The sequence below is a fragment of the Cyprinodon variegatus genome, unplaced genomic scaffold (genome assembly GCF_000732505.1).
Source record: "Cyprinodon variegatus isolate N-32 unplaced genomic scaffold, C_variegatus-1.0 Scaffold42, whole genome shotgun sequence".
NCBI classification, from domain to species: Eukaryota; Metazoa; Chordata; class Actinopteri; order Cyprinodontiformes; family Cyprinodontidae; genus Cyprinodon; species Cyprinodon variegatus.
The window spans coordinates 1,093,166-1,113,319 of NW_015150495.1; the positions used below are offsets into that span (position 1 = coordinate 1,093,166).

The following is a 20,154-nucleotide window of genomic DNA, read 5'->3' on the forward strand; positions in this document are numbered from 1 at the left end:
TGCATTGATAAAGGAGGTGAAGAGCAGTTCAGCTGTTTATATTTCATAGCAACCATCAAGGGTTTATCAGTTCTGTAAACTTTTTATACATTGTTCTACTTAAAGGTTTCCATATTCACTGTGAGAATTTGCTAAAAAGGAATAATTCATATGAATTAATTTTCTAAGCAGAGACCTGTGGAGAAGGATGCGTCTTATTGCTGACAGTCTGAATCTCTCCCAGTTAACTAACATCAAATAACTCCACCATTTTGCTAACTTCCAATGTATTGGGATGTTTTCATGCCATAACAGAGAACAGACTCGTCTTATAATTTGAAAGCCACATTGGGTAACTTCACATACTGCCTCATCCCTGCTTGCATTCCCAGCATATGAAGGACTCCTTTGTAACTGTACTACTTACAGCTTATACTGTAGGTATATTTTGAAAGAATTTACAGCACTGAGATGGTCTCCTAGATAAACTATAATTCAAAGGAGTGGAAGGATGAGCTGACAGATGATGATGTAAATTCTTGGAGGGGAGACGGCTCTTGTGTTGATGGCAACCAAGCTTTGAAACAGTAGGAGACATTTTTCATTTAGCAAAACAGTCTTCACAAGATCCATCCTCATGTGTGGCTCATGTGGTTCGCTTGCAGCAGTAAGGTGCTTGCGACACCATGTAATCTTCTTCCCTATTGGGATCAGTAAATGGAGGCAATATAGAGAACAGGCTTTCTGTTTTAGATGAAAACTTCTCCAAAAGGCTGTATTGAATTTAGAAAATCTGGTAGCTGGTTTGAACTTATTTTCAGCATGTGTTTCTGTTTCTGTGAACAAGAATGCTACTCTGACAAGTGCCACTCTGGCAACACATGTGAGCGTAGCCAAAATTTCTGAGATGGAAATGATTCCCATTTTTCACCAATATTGCTGCTTAAGTTTTTATGGTGGCGTTTGTTTTGACCCTAGATTGATATAAAAGAAATTCAATGAATGAATGAATGGATGGATGGATGGATGGATGGATGGATGGATGGATGGATGGATGGAAGGATGGATGGAAGGAAGGAAGGAAGGCCTTCAACCAATCAGTATTTTGTTTTAATAGCAATAATCCCAAGTAGCTTTACCCTTCAGACTGCAGTATAAGTAACCTTCAGCCTGAGTAAAAACAGTTTAAAACAGTACTAAATAAAAATTTTACTTCCATATATCCTCTTTTAACTCCCTGTGATGGTAATCTAAGTGTTAATAAATTTACTAAGGGGTCTGTTATCTCTCTCTTCATTCTCTGGCCAGAAAACCTCACTTGAAATGTTCTATGACATCAACATTGTAGCAGTGTAACAGGTCAGTTCATATTTTGCATTGAGACAAACATCTTTGTAGATACAGCCGAAAGTTGGTGGCTGATCATTCTAATAAAAATTTGCTTCAACTGTGGTTGATTTTGATGCTAAAAAGTGCCAACAACTATTTTTTTCTTTATTCTGAATGTTTGTGATGTGATAGAAAGAAAAAAAAAACATCTTGAAAGTGTTGCATCTCTATCTTTATGGATAAAAGCAACAGAATGTTTTCAAATTATGAATCTCAGGCCTCAGTCTCCTACATATTTATGTGTCTTCAAATCAGCACACCTTCAAATAAACACATCATCTCATTAGCATGCCAAGTGTGACAGAAGCCTAGTAAACACCGTTTGTTTTAAGCCAGGTGTGTAGCAGCAGGGAAACACCTTCAATATAATGGAAAGAGGCTCTTGTAAACCAGAATATACAGCGCAGGAAACTACTGCATTATAGAATATACTAGATTTCTTTAAAACTAAATGTAATATCAACATTGCATGTAATACTGACAGGCTGTAAAATGGTTTTAAACATTGAAGAATGTCTAAAGTCATCAGAAAATAGACCGCCAACCGTGAAAGTTATTCAAATTTTTAAAATATAAAAAAGAAATGTTCAAAGACTTTTAACGGGAGTAAAGTATTCTAGTTCCTGACATCAGGCAGAACAGATGACTTCATGTCTGACAGGTTTTTTTCCTTCCTTTGGACTGATGCAGACTTGGCACCTAAGCTCTATTCAAACACAGCAGCTTTGTGCTGAATGAGGTCTCGCGCATGCAAAATATACATTTACAATTTTGAAAACCCAGCTGTGTGGTCTTAGCAGTTTACCTACAGCTACTCAAGCTTCTTCCAATTCATCACTGCCAAGATTTCCTCAGCTCTTTCAGTCCAAGGGAGTTCCTGTTAAGTGATGGCATTTGAGACACCTAGTGTGCAGCACAAATTAGATATTTATAGTTAGAAATAAATAAAAAAAAAATGCTTAATGCCCATCCTAATATTACCTCTACTGATCTGCCTAAAAAAGTGCTTGAGCCTCTGTTAAATATCTCAATTCTTGATTCACTGTTACGTCACCCACTAAGTCCCGCATGAGAATGAGTGTTTCATGAAACTTTATTAGCACCATTAGCAGTTGTTTACCTAAAAAGCTTTTAGTCTGAGTAGCAGTTAGAGTTCCCATTAGCTTAAGTAGTAGGAAAATTAAAATAAATCCTAAAATGGGTCCAGAGAGATGGATCAAGCTGTAGACGCTTACCGGTATCCCGGTATCAACAGATTCAAGTTAACAGGAGTCATCTGCATAGTGGGACTGCTTCTTATAAATTAGGCTGCTCCGATATCATTGTTTCCTACATATTACTGTCATGTTGTTGATAAAATATACATGTCTGCCTGTTGAGCAGAGTTAACTTAATCAATTTACTTAAAAACATAAGAACAAATCGGGTGGTCTTTGTGGGACTCTGCTCATAATGAAGATTTATGCATAGCTCTGTGTACTTCTTTCATATAATATATGTTTGGATCTCAATAAATAATTAGACAGCTATATTTTCCTAATTCTTAAAGCTTGTTGTCCAAGTTGTCCTTTTTTCCCAGGAAAAGGGAGTCTACCCAACTAAGAGTATTAAGTCATTCAGTGATTTACAGCCTTAATCCCAAGAAAGCAACTCTTCAATGAGAGGTCCTTACTGTAACCCACTTTTGCTGTGTTCCAGTGCAGGTGGTGCACAAACTCATCCAAGCATGATTACTTGTAGTGATCACACCCTGACCCAAATAAGTTTTTCACTGCTGATGCTCTGCAGGCTCTTTGTTTTTTTTATGTTTTGTTGAACATCATCAGAATAATATCACTGTTTGCCAAACTCGTTGATTATAATCAGTTGATATGTCATCAATTCAACAATAGAAGTGGGACAGACACTCCCAGAAACTCTCATGAAGGTCATAGGAACTTCAACAAACCCAGAGTCTCTAGCCTAATTTTTATGGCGTTTTGTTCAGTTGTTGGGTTTCTGACTCAGAGGAGCAACATCTGCATGAAGTCAGTCTGAAGAGCCACAGCTAAAAGTGTTGAGCTGAGCTGTGGGAAGTTTGGCAGACGCGCTTTGGAAGCATTTCAGCGCTGCAAAGAAAATTGAGTAAAGTGCATGTCCAAGAAACAAGGCTGCCAACAAGCCAGTCACTAGTTCCTGATTCCAGTTTTTTTTTTTTTTTGTTCAGAATCAGATATGGGTCAAAGAGGACTTGGAAAATATTTCCCACTTCATCTTGAACTAGAATAGATTGTACTGTATCAGCATAAAAATCTGAAAGCAAACTTGCAAGGAAATGGTTACGCTTGTAAAAAAAAAAAAAAAAAAAAAGTCAATATAGTCTATTTGCATTTCTTTGGATACCAGTCATACCCTTTATAGCCTCCATAATTAATAATGTTAATGCAGTTGATCTCTTATGTTTTTGTTGTTATTTAGAAAAAAAAAAAAAATACATGTTTTATGTGCGTTTTTGTAGCCTCCCTCTTTCTTTGGTACTTGTATATCAAAATAAAATGCAGTGCCACAAAAATAAACTAATAGGTTAATTGTAGCGCTATTTGTAATTTGATCCCAGTATGAATCTAGCTGTTTGCTGAAAACCTTTATTGGAAACTAATCCAGAGAGGTTAGGGGATTAAGCTGTGGAGAACATATCCCAAACTTTGAATATCTTACAGGGGATTAGTACTCCACAAATCTATTTTTGTAAAAGAGGGACAATAACTTGTGGAGAAAAGCCTAAAGATGTTTATTATGTGGTCTACCAGCTATGTAGATGACACTGTGAACATTTGACAGAAGGTGCTCAGTTATAAGGAGACGTAAAGAAAACATGGCAGACTTGCCTCTTTTCATCTGGATCAAACCATATGATATCCTTGAGGCAGTATAATATTTGAGAATGTTTTTCTTCACAAGGGACAGAACAGTTGACTAGAGTTGATGGGAAGTGAGATTTTTCTAAACACTGAGCAATCACAGAGGAAAATCTGTCAGAGGCTGGAAAAGACATTTTGAACATATGCAAATTAAAAGCAATAATATTAAATGCAATGGTAATGAAACAATAACTGACAGACAAAAAGGAATGCACAAACATATTTTGTACACCCATTTATAAATACTTATTAGCAGCATCCATGTCATGATGTGGTGCTATCATGTCCAACCCTTCATTAAATTATTATTTTAAGTTTTAAAGACATTTAAAATGTTCTACTGTTAAACATTGGGTTGCTTAATGAGAAAAACTACTCCAAAGCGGTACACCACAGAATCGTTTAAAGAACTGGCCACAATGAGTTCGATATTTGGGACGATGGAGATCCCTTGACTGGTATATATTATGTAAATCCACAGCAGCATTTGCTTAAACATTGACATTAAACATTTTGGGAGTTTTTCCTTCAGTATAAAGATCTTATAAATAAAAAATAAGTATTGGGGGAAAAAAATCATAAACTGTCTGTGTGAGCCAGCCGAGCATGAGGAGACAGTGGTGATTATCAAGATAAATAGGTTTATTTCCCCAAAGTAAGAAGAATCCAAACAATAATGACAGGGCCCTTAAAAGAGGTCAAATGAAGACACTAACTTAAGGCAAAATACAAAACCTCAAACTAACTTCACAAACAAAACTGACCTGACACACAGCAAACAAAGGGGACTTAAATAATGGCTGATCAGACCAGACTGACACACTGAGCAAGAGGTAGGGAAAACTTCTACACAAATTTAACAAAAATAACGAAACAGTTAGCTTAAGGATTAAACTTAGATTACGAACAACTAAATTAGCAAAATGAGCAAGTCACAAAAGCAAAAGAACAAAAAGATTATATAGCATATTAAAATGTGAACTCCATGGTCTTACCCAATTGTGGAACTCCAGACAGTACCAACCAATCATTCGGTGAGTGCCAGCCACAGTCCTTTGCATTCTCCCAATTGAAGGTACTCTCAGCAACATCAGAAAACAGGCACAAGCAACATTAATCATTTGACAAAGTAAAAAATACTAAAGTTAACCAAATGTGCACTACAATTGGAACTAAGGTCTTTTAACATTGTCAACATGAAAATAATCCAACCGTGTGTTAAGATTTAAAGGAAAAAAAGTGGTGGTGTGTGGGGTTACTGACCATGCGACCATCACAGTCTGAATCTTTAATCTTTGAAGTAGAGGTGCAGAGGATAGACGTGGTCCTGACCGAGATGCTATTCTAACAAAGTGTTTTTGGATAAGTGAAGTCTTATAGAGCAGTGGGGTAAACACCCCCAAAATATGTTGCAGTAAGTTAGGTAAGGAGGCACAAGGGTATAATAGGCCATGATATAAATTGAGAAGACAGAATGGCTAACTCTCCTTATTATACCAGTGGATTTGTTGATCTTCCTACTAACACAATCAACCTGCCATTTTTCTAACTCAAACTTTTTATCAATGAGAACTCCCAAGAATTTTGTAGAAGATACCTGTGGTAACCCAGCAGATTGAGTTTTAATTAGAGTTAAATCTTTATTGTATGACTTTCTGTCACTTAAAATAATAGAATTAGATATTTTAAAGATACTCTGCTGAATTTAAACCATGTAGCTTGTTGTCAGCTAGCCAAGCATTGTTGTTGTTCATCAATGGAATAAAGTATGAGTATGACAGAGCTGGTGTTGTTTTATAATGGGAGAAAGCATATGTTTCACATTAAGCAGGTCACTTATGTAAATAAGGAATAGCAGTGGTCCAAGAATGGACCCCTGTGGAACTCCACATTGTCAGTTAGCTCATCCTGAGAGGTAGCCCTTGATGGAAAGAAATTTAGATCTATTTGAAACATAATTTTATAACTATTTATAAGTGGCATTTCTAAAGCTCTAAAGCTTTTGAAAAGTCTAAGAAGATACTTCAAGTCAACTCTTTACTTTATAGAGCAGAAGTAACTTTTTCAACGCGGTGAAGTAAAGACATGTAAGTGGAATGATTTCTGTGAAAACCATATAAGTGATTAAAACAAAAAAATAGCAGGAGAGCCTTAATGATAAATTATTATTTTAAAAAAAACTGGCAGTTTTAAGTTAAAAAATGCCATTTAGCACATTGGCATAACACATTTTAAAGCAGTGGAAGCTACACACCAGAACAGTTTAACGTACATGTTGTTTGGGTGTTTTACTAGCCACCACCTGCATGGTTTTAAGTGCAATTAAAGTCTTCAGACCCCCATTCACACATGGAAGTCCTAATGATGTAACTGCCAAATCAAGTCAGTTACTACTGCTTTCCTTATTTTTCGTCTCTGTCCCCCCACTTCACACACGGATAAACACGCACCGTACGCCAAGTCTAATTTTGCAGGAGCTGCCACTGTGCAGCACGTGTGCAGTGGTGCAGTCTAATGCTTTCCAGGTGCTCAGGATATATAACATGCTGCCCAGGCATGCAGAAAGAACAGGCCATTGTTTCAGAGGGTCTTCCTTATAAGGAGATCCAGGTGTGGAGGAAAGTCTGAGGAAGAGCTGCGGTGATTAAGGGTTCGTAGTGTGCCTGTATATCTTTAAGAGGAATAACAGCTACTGTTCAAACACTCAGGGAGGAAAGAATCTGTAGCAGTTAATTTAATAGAATATAATAAAAGGGATTTTGGCATTGGAAAGATGGAAACTCTTTCTTGGTTCACTGGCGAACATTATGGGGAGCAACCAAGAAATTGTCAAATGTCTCCTGAATGACTCCTGAAGTTGGACATGAAGATGGTTGGATTAGGTTAAGACATCAGTCTGTGCGCTATGATTTGATCAGAATGGCAGGGTCGAGAAAACACCACATAGTTAAATGAAAAATCCATTTCAACATCCAGCTTCCACAATTGATGTGATGAGTGATCAATGGGGGATAAAATGGCAGCAACAATTACCGGTAGTATATGCACACTAAAACTAACATACAAGTCACCCACCTTGGATTCACATTTAGCATTGAGTTGTTTTTGAAAACAGTTTGTTGGCATAATTTTGGGAACACTTTCTCTCTTTGTCTTTGAAAATTTCTCTAAATCTTTCATATTTTCAGGATGACTGATGGCTACAATAATATTCAAGTGACTGTAGAGTATTTCTGTTAGATTTTTTTTTTCTTATTTCTGACTTTGCGGTTCCAAAATTGTGCAATTTGTCTAGTGAAACTAGTCAATGGTTGGTTTTGACATATACTTGGACAATGCTGGATACATTTATTAACTCTGTATCCTCAGGTTTTCCAGTAAAATCTTGAAGAAGTTTTAAATAACACTGTAATTGCCCCACTTCCAGAGTTAAAGAGGAGCTTTATTTGACCTCAAAACATTAGATGGTGAAAACAAGGCCTCTATCCGCTCAGGCACTTGAAGAAAATGCAAGCAACTGACAACCCGTGTCAATCACACTAATTGCTAATCAAAAATTATTTCAGCCTTTTAATGCTGCTGACAGCTTCCTAGCATTCTTGCTGACCATTCTGTTTACAGCAATGTTAAGAAAAGTAACATTCAGTTGTTAAGATTTACCATTTCTGTAAAGTCTGAAGTTTGAACCTTTAATGCAAGTAACATGTTTTCCTAGAGGTATGATATTCTAAGCTCCTCTTAGATGTGTAAACCATCACACAGTCCAAAAAGTTAAACTTTTGTCTTGTCTGTCTTTACAAGATTTCCCCCAAAATCTCGGATCCAAAAGAGTTTTTGATTATTGTAACACTGTGTTATTTTTGACAGCATTGGTTTTCACTTTGGAAGTTGGGAGCCATTTTCCCATGTCTCTTTCTTATTGTTCAATTATAAACTCTGACTATATCTGAGGTAAGCGAGGCCTGTAGAGCCTTATTCTGCGTTCTCTTGTGACCTCCTGGATGAGTTGCTCATGTGCTTTTGAAGTAAATTTTGTAGGCCACTCAGTTCCTTGAAGGTTCCCCACTGGTTACACAGGTACATTAATATTAAGAATATTAATAATTTCTCTCTTCAAAACATTCATATTAAATTAAGAAAGTTTCATAGCAGAATATATTCAAGAAAAAAGATAATTCACCTATATTCACCTGTGTGCAGACAGATTTTAAATCCTCTTCAAAAAGAAGGTGGGATCCTAAGCAGAGGATGTCAATAAAATCAAAGGTTCAATACATTACTTATCACTTATTATTATTGCAGGTAATGATTCCAGTAGTTGATTCATGTGTAGCTTAGCATCTCAGTTTTAACCTCATTTAATAATATGATTGATTATTTTAAAAGAAATTAAATAAAAATTCACTTTTAAAAGAAAATAATAAAGAAAATATAAATCAGTTCAGATATGATGATAATTCTGTTGTTTTTATTGATTTGTACTAAATAGCCTTACTATTTCACAATGCCTTTTTACTATTATGCAGTAATGTGCACAGTATTTCCCCAATGATTTATCTTCTTTGGGAACTGTTTTGGTGGCTTTGGTGGTGCACTGGTTACCGTGCTTGACCAATGTATCGAGGCCTTAATCCTCGACATGGCCGACCGGGGTTTGAATCCCACTTTTGAATCTTTACCAATGTTTCCCACTCTCTCTTGTATCCCCTTTCCTGCAGCCCACTGTACAAAAAACAAGCCAGTAGTGTCTCAAAAAGACCTCAAAAAATAAAAACAGCTGGATATGTTTTAAATGCTGCATTTTGTTGCACCATTCCTTAAAAGCATGAATGAACGCATATTTCCCCAGCTACAATGAATGGCATCATTTTGTGCATTCTAGTGATGAGAAAATACTAATCCAACCTCCACATTCTGCAGTCTAAAGTTTCCATTAGATCCTCATCATTTTTCCATGTGTCTGCAGTGCGCTTCTGTGCAGTTTTTTGTTCAACCAGTTTGTTTTCTTCTGGGTAAAAGGTGTTCAAGATGACCTCTAATGAACTCCAGTGTTTTCTTTTTCTCCTCCACTTACACACTGTGCACTTCCTATGTTTGATTTGTGGCAGACCGCGGTTCTCAAAGCGCCTTGGACCTGACAGAACTGATCGGCGTTCCCCTCCCCCCATCGGTCTCCTTTGTTGGGGGGTTCGAGGGCTACCCGGCCTACAGCTTTGGCCCAGATGCAAACGTTGGCCGACTCACAAAGTCGTTCATCCCAGACCCATTCCATTATGACTTTGCCGTCGTGGTGACAGCGAAACCGACCACACGGCGTGGTGGTGTGCTTTTTGCAATCACAGATGCATTTCAAAAGGTGAGACATTTTAACTTTTGTGTTTTTATTAGTCCTGTTTGCAAAATTTTAGCAATCTGGACCCATTAGGTTGATGTCTGTATATTTTGCTTGGATTGCTAAGATCGTGCAGTTGGGTGTAGCCCTGTCCGAGGTAGAAGATGGTGCCCAGAACGTCATATTGTACTACACAGACTTGGAAACGAGAGGTGGAACCAGAGAGGCTGCTTCTTTTAAAATGGGAGACCTGACAGGACGATGGGCAAGGTTCACTCTGACTGTGCAAGGTGCAGAGGTGAGTTGGAACAACCTGTTTGTTGGAACATATATTTAAAACTCCATACTTTTCTTTATAACATTAAGAGACACTTTTTCTAAGTTCTGTAATCATTATAAAGTGGTCTTTCTTTGTTTTAATTATTTTTCATGCCTTAAATGAATATGGATATTTTCAGGTGGAAATTCCATATTTTCTAATGAGATTTCAATTTACTAACCTTCAAAATACCAGTAAAGAGGTTCTCCCTTTCCATCATTTTAACACTATCTAAATTTTTTAGAATTCAGTAGAATTCAGCATTTATCCAGCAGCTTTAGACAGATGCTTGATATGTTCTTTAAATGAGAACTTTACCAACAATTGACCTGTAACCACAAGTAAGAATTCACTTAAAGCTGGAACAAGCCCATGTTTCTTTTGTTTTTTTTTTTTTAGAAAATAAATGGGTTCGAGTTTTAGGCGACAAAATATAGAAGAAGGTTAAACAATAGATATAAAGATTATAAAAGGACAGTTTCCTTTTAGTAAAGTGGCCAAACTCATGCAAAGTCATAGCTGAACTATGCACCCCTTTATCTCTAAGGAGTGATTAATTTGAGAGATTTTTCATAAATATATTGCAGTTTTGAAGAAAAATACTAGGATTATGTTTACATCATGCCCTATATCACATATCATTTTAACTAGTATTATTAATTCATTGTGTTATTGAGCTGAGCAGGGGCTGGAGGGTAGTGGCAGGGTTGGAAATTAAGTTCAAAATCATAAATAAGAACTGGTTCTCTCTTTAATAACATAGTGGGAATAACTAGGTAGTTGAATGTGGGAGAACGATGATGAGAGATGTAAAGTCATTGTTGAGTTGATCCATTGTTTTCTTTAGCCAAAAATAGTTATGTAATTTAGATTTTTCACAAAGCAAAATGTTTCCATCAGAGACAACATTCATGGCCCATGGCACTATTTCATCATAGTAAAACATTACCATAGAACCTGATCTGGGTTTAGACTGTTGTCATGCTGATGTATCCTGCTTCTCTTTGTAAGCCTATGTCTTCCAAAGTATTCCAGACTAGGTCCTTTCTGTGCTTCCCTCTGTCTCCTTAGTGCACATCAATCAATCAATCAATCAATCAATCAATCAATCAATCAATCAATCAATCAATCAATCAATCAATCAATCAATCGATCAATCAATCAATCAATCAGTTAATCAACCACCTGACCAATTGCTCCAAAGTCAAAATGAAGGTCATCTAATGTTTTCTGTAAATACACAATCATATCTAAAATGAACTGGACTCTGGGACCTAATCTACATAAGTTTGTTATAGGTTTTTGTGATATAAGCTAAAATTGCCTTCTCTGGTTTCCCTTTAGATTCGTCTCTACATGGACTGTGAGGAATACCACAAAGTGGCTTTCTCCAGGAGCGCCCAACCTCTGACGTTCGAGGCCAGCTCAGGGATATTCGTGGGGAATGCCGGTGGAACGGGCCTTCCTCGGTTTGTGGTGCGTCTTCATTCCCTGTTATCAACCTGTGTGCATGAGTGCAAAGCGAGGCTACTATCTACCCATCATTTTTAGTAACAGGACCTCCCTGCTCTGTCTTTTCTCAGATGTGTTTGACAGCTGGTGATCCAGTTAGTTTATTTCCTCATTCCTGGTGTCAGTGCGATTGGATCAGTGAGTTCATGATGACGATTGAATCCAGAGCTAGTATGAAGAGGCAGATGTGATGTTTGGGTGGTTGTCTCCTTTTTTTTATGTGAACACAGTCATCTTTGTTGGCAGCTTTATGACCACCGCCAGAGACCACAAAATGAAAGACCACATGTGTCTGAGTGCTGTCTTCTCCGATGAGAGCTCATAAATGGAAAGCTGTTTGTGATTTGTAGGTTTGAAATACAGCTAAGCTCCACTGTTGTCTCTATTGGCCCATATTGAATGTGAGTGGAGAGTTGAAAATGGACCTAATCACTGATGAATATGTGAGCACGGAAAGCCCCTCTCCCCACAGTAGTAGTAAAAAATGCTCCAGAGTTAAGCTTGTTAGAAGAAGTGAAGCAGGTGCAATATATTTAGCTCTGATTGTTAATGTAAAGGAGAAAATAACAGCAGATGTTCAAAAAATTGGTCAACAAATATCTGATCTATTATCAGGATTAATTCTGGTTTTCAAGGCCCTTTCTTGAAGATCTTTAGTTTACATTTTGATAACAGAAATAATCTCTCTTCAGAACATTTTTAAATTGTTTAAAAACCTTCGGTTCATCCCTTTGAACCTTTGTCTGCACATCCTATCCCTCCCTCTGGTTTCAGGTGTTTATTTTTAATCAGACTCCAATAAAGTCATTTGCAATAATTGTTCAGTTAATGTTGAATGTCTACTATTTAGAAGTAGGACCAACTTGGACCCACTAGGTGTGTTTGATTACAAAGGCTACATCCTCCAAGGACCTGGTCTACCTGGACTGGGTCCTTCGACGTCCGTGGAAATAAGGAGGCTGGAAGAGTTTTGGCTGTGCATTCAAACACGTCCAGCCTTCTCTGGCATTCACCACCTGTACGCTCTGTCGCCCAGCAAACGCAACAGTTGACACACAAAGCATGAAGGGAATGAATCCCAAACTTCTTACTACTGTCCTGGGTGCTAATTACATTTTCAAGGAGCTTCAGCAGCACTACCATTGTCACAAATATCATATTTTTAGTCTTCACACTGCAGATATACTAGAATCTGTTCTTAAATGTCAGCCAAACCCCAATTGTACAGGCACGGATAAAACCTTTCAATAAACCAAACATCACACACCACATATCTGAGTCAATAACCATTTAAAACAACAATTTTTATTAATTTCAGACAGAAATATTCACATACTTGTATTATATTAAACTGCACTTCCAATATTCGCCACTATTTCTGCACCAAGTACTTTTTTCTACTGAGCACTGAGCAGCCGGCTTGCTTGGACCCACGATGAATCACGGGATACCAAATGCTACGTAGGATACACCGGACCCATCCTTCAAAATGTGCAAAAAGAAAACTGCATTTGTCGGCCGCATAACGAGGAGTCTTCCTATCCGAACAGACCTTGGCGCTGTGCTATGACGTAATAGGCAGACGAATCTGGCCTTGGGAGGACGCAGCCCATTAATTCAAACTCAGCATAAGTCTAAAGCTTGGATGTTCGGACATGGCTGCTCCCTGACATTTTGCTGTGGAGCAGGTTTATGTGATGGGAAAAAAAAAAACCCCGATAAGCTCTTAGTGGAAAAGAAGAAGAGAGGGAGAAAGAAAAAGTTCTTATAAAACTTTTTACATCATTAATATTTTATTAGAGACCACTGAGAGGCATTACAAAAAAAAACTTCTGGGAACCGAGGAGGGAGTTTTTTTTATTTTTTTTTATCAAAGGCTCCTTATTGATCGTCTTTTGGCTTTAAAGAGTTTAAAAATGTCAAAATGCTTTTGTCTACTCCATGAGTTGGCCAGGTTTTTAAAAATCTTTTCTTAGTCGTTTTTGTTATTCAGCAATTGATAACAGTTTGATCTTTTACTCTCATCTCATCTAAAACTGAAGGAAAATTATAAATATCTTCTCACTGCATACCAACGGAAACATCTTCATGTTATTGCATATTGAACTAGAAAACAGTGTTTGCCATTAATTTGACTTTTTGTGAGAGCTGTGAACCAATCATTACACTGCTAATGAACTGGGACTGACCTGCTGAATGGATCCACTCCCTTCAGGGGTGATTTTTATGTCCTATCATTGCTGCTATAACATTTCTATTCCTACACATCTCCTCAGAGTAAGCCATGTCTTTCATCACTCCCATGCCTCCCTACATTCAGACAAAGAGGAGCAGTGGTGTCTATGCAGCTGTTTGGTGTTTGCATTGGCTGCTCTGTCAGAGATCATCTCTCTGAGAGCAATAACAGACCCCATTCAGCAGCAGCTCTCTGCAGTCATATTCTCACTCATGGCTTTTGATGAACACATAGGGAGTTAAAAAAAACAACAATGAAAACTCCAACTTTGACTTGGACTTACATATGGCCTTAGTCTCTGGAGTTACATTGAGTCAGTCTTTGTGTGCAGCACTTTATGAGCCATGGTTTGCTACTGTGGAAAGCGCCTTTTCTTCTGGGCCTTAAAGTGAAAAATGTCTTCCTAGTGTAGAATGGTGAAAAGATAGGAAATTTATAGATTTGCATTCATGTTGTTGCTGTAATCCTATTTTTTAAGGATGGTAATGACACATTTGTTTTGGAACAAAAAAGAAAGTTCACTTGGAATATTGTTTAGGGAAAATGTATCCGTCCAACCATCAGTCCATCCATCACACAGATCAGCCAGGAGTCATGTTGGCTGATGTGTGGGCTGTGTTCAGGATGAGCACTGTTTTCTATTGATGATGAACATTGGATGAAAATGAAAGCACAGTACCAGAAAATATTCCTGCATCTCTTCACTTTTCTCCTCCTGATCGTTAAATGGGTTATAAATAATCCAGGACTCAATAACTCAGACCGTCTTCTGGCTCAAATCTACTCTACATACCCAGAACCAGAACCAAACATGGAAAGGCTTTTAGTTTCTATGCTCTACTAACCTCTTACACCCTAAGGGGGTATAAATACATTTCTGCCTGACAAAAACACACAAAAGTAAAAAACTTATAGCCTCAAAGCTATTAGATTTAAGAAGAAACTTTTGGTACGTCTGTAAAGGTAAGATGTCATAGAATGGTTTTCTGGTGTCAGCACCATNAGCACTGTTTTCTATTGATGATGAACATTGGATGAAAATGAAAGCACAGTACCAGAAAATATTCCTGCATCTCTTCACTTTTCTCCTCCTGATCGGTAAATGGGTTATAAATAATCCAGAACTCAATAACTCAGACCGTCTCCTGGCTCAAATCTACTCTACATACCCAGAACCAGAACCAAACATGGAAAGGCTTTTAGTTTCTATGCTCTACTAATCTGGAATACAATTCCAGAAAACTGTAAAAGTGCTGAATCTTTAAAATGCTTTGAATCATATTAACTTACATGTTTAAAATGGCCTTTGGCTTTTCTATCTAAACATTACTACAATCAAACTTTCCTTTCAAATTTCTATCTATAATTGTATCATTATGTTTTAATAATAATGTTGTATTAATTATTACATTTTTTCTATCATTTGTGATCATTAATTATTTCATTATCTCTATTGCACTGCATGGTTTTGTACTCTCGCTACTATATTGTTGTGTTTCTCATGTACGGCATTTTAAAATGTCTTATTACTGAAATCTGCTTTATGAATAAACTTACTTGCATACTTCTTATTTTTGAAGTAATGGCACAAGATAATTTTATCTGCAACTAGCTGTACTGTATTATTAAAGCTAATGCTTACTTTTCCTTAAACGTGTTTGGGGGCACTTTTAAAATTTCTAAAGTTGATGCAAACTGTAACTGTTGAGTCTTCAGTGCACCTTTGCATCTGTGGTTTAAATGAGAGTCTACTATTTTTCTACCTTCATGCAGCCGCTAGCTGTGCTGCAGTTCTGATATTACTTGTGCTAAAACACGCTCAAAGTCACTGCCCAAATCAAAAAACACATGGTCCTTATATCTCTTGAAGGCTTCTCATTGATAAGCACTTTAGTCTCAGGATTTTTCTTCTATATATTTTTCAAAATATAATGGAAAAACATTTTCAATGTAGACTGGATGTAGTTTAACATAATATGTCTGTTCTGGATCCCCAGATACAAACCGTGTTATGGATGATTCCATTTAATAAGCTGCACAAGCAAATAAACTGTGTTGCATCTTCACCTGGTATGAAAGAGTGAACTGACGTTTTAAAGCTGTAGAGAGGATTGCGTGGCACATTTAGTTTCAGATGTGTTGTTTACTGCACAAACAGATGTCTGTGATTTGGCTTGCTACTCTGGCTCTTATCCACCCAATCCTCTTCTTTTTCTCAATTAGTTCCACCCTTGTCTGTTTGTCATTCTTTGCCACATTGAAATTTCACAGGCACTGCCTTATTAGATTAAAAACAGGTGATTATCCTCTGTTCTTGTCTCTAAACAAACAGGCTTGACTGAATCTCCTTTTTTAAAACCTATGGCTTTGTCTCTACATTTGAAATCCCAAATAACAGTTTAGACCACCGGTGGGCAGTGATGTAATAAAACAACATAGAGACAAGTAGCATTTGCCATCAACTTACATTTATAAATTGTAAGTGTCTGAATCACCTGTATACAAATAAATACCATTATCTGGACCACAAAAATAAAATTGTAAAGATCCCCTAAAGATTTATCAAAGGGTTTAAATCAATTACTCAGTTTTAGTCAGCAAGAAGTACACAGTGACTGGGACGACCTTTGACCTTTTTTACATGTTTTTGGGGTATGTTTCCGTCGGCTATGCACATCAAAAATGAATGTATTTACAACAGTTTAAATTGCAAAATAGCCCAAGCTTCGTCAGACTAAAGAGAGTGTCTGACATCAATTTCAAGCATCCGATTCTGTTAGATTTATGTGGAGATTGATTTGGCCATTCAAATTAAACCCCTTCTTTTTATCAATTTTTTATATGTTTAGGCTTGTTGTCCTGTGGAAAGGTGAACCTTGCTGTGAGTCTGCACTGTGGATGGATGGTGTTTTTTTTTTATTTTGCATTTGGGCTAAACCCTTCATGCAATCTCATTAGCTGTGGATTTCTGCACCACCTCCAGAGGTATCACCGGTCTCTATGACCCTTTCCACTTTGTAGCACCTTGGCAAGTTTCCAGAGTGCTTTATTTTCCCTCCACGGCTTTCTCTCTTCTTTATATAGGTCTAACTAAAGGTTATAAACTGTACAGAAGGTCCTCCATAGTTGTATTTTATTTACTTTCACATCTAGATGGCCCACCGTGCCATGAACTCTACTTACATTGCTGTGATACTTAACTGTGATGAACAACCAGCCATTTATAGTTGAGATAACTCTTACTGAGATGGTAGCAATGAAAAAGTCCCATTAGGTGCTTTTTAAGTTAAAGCCAAGTTCTGATGTTTAGATTTGCTTTTCAAACTCAGTCTAAAACAGATAATAGGTGTCAAGCATAGAGTGAGCCAAATAATGTTGGTGTAGCATTGATGCTCCCTCTCATTGATTCCTCTTTGTTTCCTGCAGGGTTCCATTCAGCAACTGGTGTTGAAATCAGATCCCAAAGCTCCAGATGATCAGTGTGAGGAGGATGATCCTTATGTGAGTCTGCATTTATGAGAGCATTCTGCACACTACACTTCTCTAAAAAACAAGAACTCTTACTCCCTCTGCTGATGGGAGGAGAGTATTGCAATATTTTCAAGCTGCTTTATTCCAGTAAGTCATTCTAATTGATGATGAGCAAATAACTGTTCGGTCGGTAACCTTTTATTTGGATAGGAAGATAAGGGGATTCTATCTGTCTTTTGTATCCTTAATGAGCAGTTTACATTCTGCAAAATTGCATATGTTTTACTATGTCAGTGTGGGGTATAGACCTGTTTTAAAGTCTAAAACATTCAACATTATTTCTTTCGGTAAACAGTTAGATTTTTATCAGAGTAATGAATGTGAAATAAACACTTCTAGTTGACAACAGTTTTAGTTTGCTTATGCTATATAAAATGAAAATATATCTGTACACTGATTTAGATTTTTTGGTTTTATGGAGTTGCTTATTGACTTGTGGACTCGCTTTCATATGCTTTTAGATTTTTATTCTTTTAATGTCATTACAGTTTAATCATAGTTATACAATGAGATTTTACCTTTTTTAATATTTAATCTTTTGGAGTGGAGTGTTTTAGAATATCACATACAAGAAAAAACAAATAAAAAATAAAAGTTTTGTATTCTTAAGGGAATAAAAATAATCTAAACCAACACAGCCCTGTGTGAAAAAGTGACTGCCACCACACCTAATAAGTTGTCGGAAACAGCCTTTGCAGAAATGACTGCTCACAAGCATTTCTGATAACTTGCAGAGAGTTTTTAAAGAGCTTTGCAGGAATTTTGATCCACTCATCTTTGCAGAATTGTTGTAATTCTCCTAAATTTGGGATCAGGTCCTAGCATCTCAATAGGATTCAGGTCCTGGTTTAGACTAGGGCACTCCACAGACTTCCTTTTGTTTCGGTTTGCTGTCACCAAAAAAGTAGTTTCCATTCGGAGGATTCAGTGTCCTCAATGTCTTTTATCAAAACCAGGCGGACTGGTTTGAGCCCAAAAATACCCAGGCCAAAATTTCCCAGTCCAGCCCTGATGACATGCCCCCCAATCATCATTAGCTGTGGAAGCCTCACAATGGGCCTCAAGCTACACGGATTATCTAACTCCCTACTCATTTTTCAGGGTCTAAGATCTTGAGTTCTAAAGAAAAGCAAATATTCCTTTCATCTGAAAAGTGGACTTAGACCAATGACCAAAATGTATGGTTCTTGTCTTAAGTTCAGGAGTTAATTGGCATGACTAATACAACGTTGGTAGGTTGGATGTAGATGTTGTCTGTGAGCAGTGGATCTTGATGAACCTAAATTCATGAATAGATTTTGCTTGACAGTCAAAAGGCTGCTATTATCCCTGTGGCTGATTCAGGTTTTCATTCCACACCTTTGCTCTCTGAATAGACAACCTCTTTAAAACTACCTTTGTATCTTAATATGGAGGATGTACAGTAAATAGTCTTCTCAACATCTGTCCAATCAGCAGTTTTCTTCAAGATTATTTAGCCCATACTACTGTGGCACATGCTTTGACTCCCCAGAGGGCACTTTGGCACTTGTTTTCGTTCCCTAGAGGGCAGTTAAGGACACTATAGCTTGTGTTTTGGCTCCCTAGAAGGCACTTTAGCACATGATTTGACTCTCGAGAGGGCACTTTAGCATGCTTTTTGGCTCCTTAGGGGTCACATTGGCACCACTTTGACTCCAGAGAGCGCACTTTAGCATGCTTTTTGNACTCCAGAGAGCGCACTTTAGCATGCTTTTTGGCTCCTTAGGGGTTACATTGGCACCACTTTGACTCCAGAGAGCGCACTTTAGCATGCTTTTTGTCTTATATAAGCCTGAAACGGCAACATGGGCTCTAAAAGCTGATTTATACATCGAAACTATGTCGTCTGCATAGATGTCACGGTGAACGCAGAGATGTCCCAGCCCCCCTCTGCCGACATTCTGCTGCACCTCTCCCGAATTGTAGGTGACCACAGAATGTGCCGCAGACAGAAGGCCTCTGATTGGTCAAATCTATATCCGCTCTACACTATGCGTCCTGTTTGGTACCTTATCGGCTTGTTTTGTTTGTATGAACGCAATTGTGGAAAATGACTCGTGAATTTCGACCAGCTAGAAGAGCGAGGTGCGTGAGAACGCTGAGATCCTTTTTCCACCTGGATCCCTGCTCTTTTTCGCCCTCATGTCCCTCCGCTGTCTGACAAACTTGCCCCCACTTCTTCACTGCCTCGGCCGTATCTAGACCCACAGCTAGTTCCTGATTTTCCCCTTTTGTGTTATGGCGTGGAATAAACACGCCATAACTGCAGCACAGACCACGCTTTAATATTGAGCATAAATCAAACATTTCTGCCTGGGACAAGCTCACTGCAACACACTGCAGATATAGTCAGCCCTTTAGTGTATTAAACCACTATAAAAAAAGACCCCTGCCCTAGAGGGTGCTGTAGTACACACTTTGACTTCCGAGAGGGCAATTCAGCACGTGTTTTAGCTCCCTAGAGGCACTTAAGGGTACTTTAGCACATGTTTTTCAACTATTGAAAAATGCCACTGTCAATTGCTAAAGAATACAAAAAAAAATAAATAAATGTTTGCAAATTTTGGGATATTTGGAGAATTTTAATTTAGGCTGTTCATTAAATGAAAGACATAACCATCAAAATAAAACATAAAGACTTTAAATATTTTATTATGTAATACATCTAAATAAGTTTATCTCTCTAAAATGAGCAACAGAAATTGCAGAAATGTTTTCAAGTAATCTAGTCATTTTTATTATTTATATCCATTAGAATAGTCTGTTTCATCTAGTAGGTAATTGGCTGTGCCTTTACAAGAAAATTAATTAGCATTTAAGTGTGGAATATTAAATATAATCTTTTTTTAAAGTTCCAGACATTCTGCAATCCCTCCAAAGATGGTGCCTCTGGGTTTTAAAAGGGCTCATCTCTCAAAGCGGATTTTGTGTCAGC

The 20,154-nt window shown here is 37.5% G+C and overlaps 1 protein-coding gene across 2 annotated transcripts in view; it reads left to right on the forward strand.

Annotated features, from left to right (window-relative positions):
• Window positions 1-20,154, forward strand: part of LOC107081850 (collagen alpha-1(XVIII) chain-like) — an 80,230-nt gene that overhangs the window by 32,252 nt on the left and 27,824 nt on the right. For both annotated transcript variants that reach the window (XM_015370177.1, XM_015370178.1), the window contains exons 3-6: window positions 9,377-9,624; window positions 9,728-9,898; window positions 11,264-11,395; window positions 17,094-17,168. In XM_015370177.1, coding sequence (XP_015225663.1) covers window positions 9,377-9,624; window positions 9,728-9,898; window positions 11,264-11,395; window positions 17,094-17,168 — 626 coding nt within the window. The remainder of the gene's footprint in view (window positions 1-9,376; window positions 9,625-9,727; window positions 9,899-11,263; window positions 11,396-17,093; window positions 17,169-20,154) is intronic.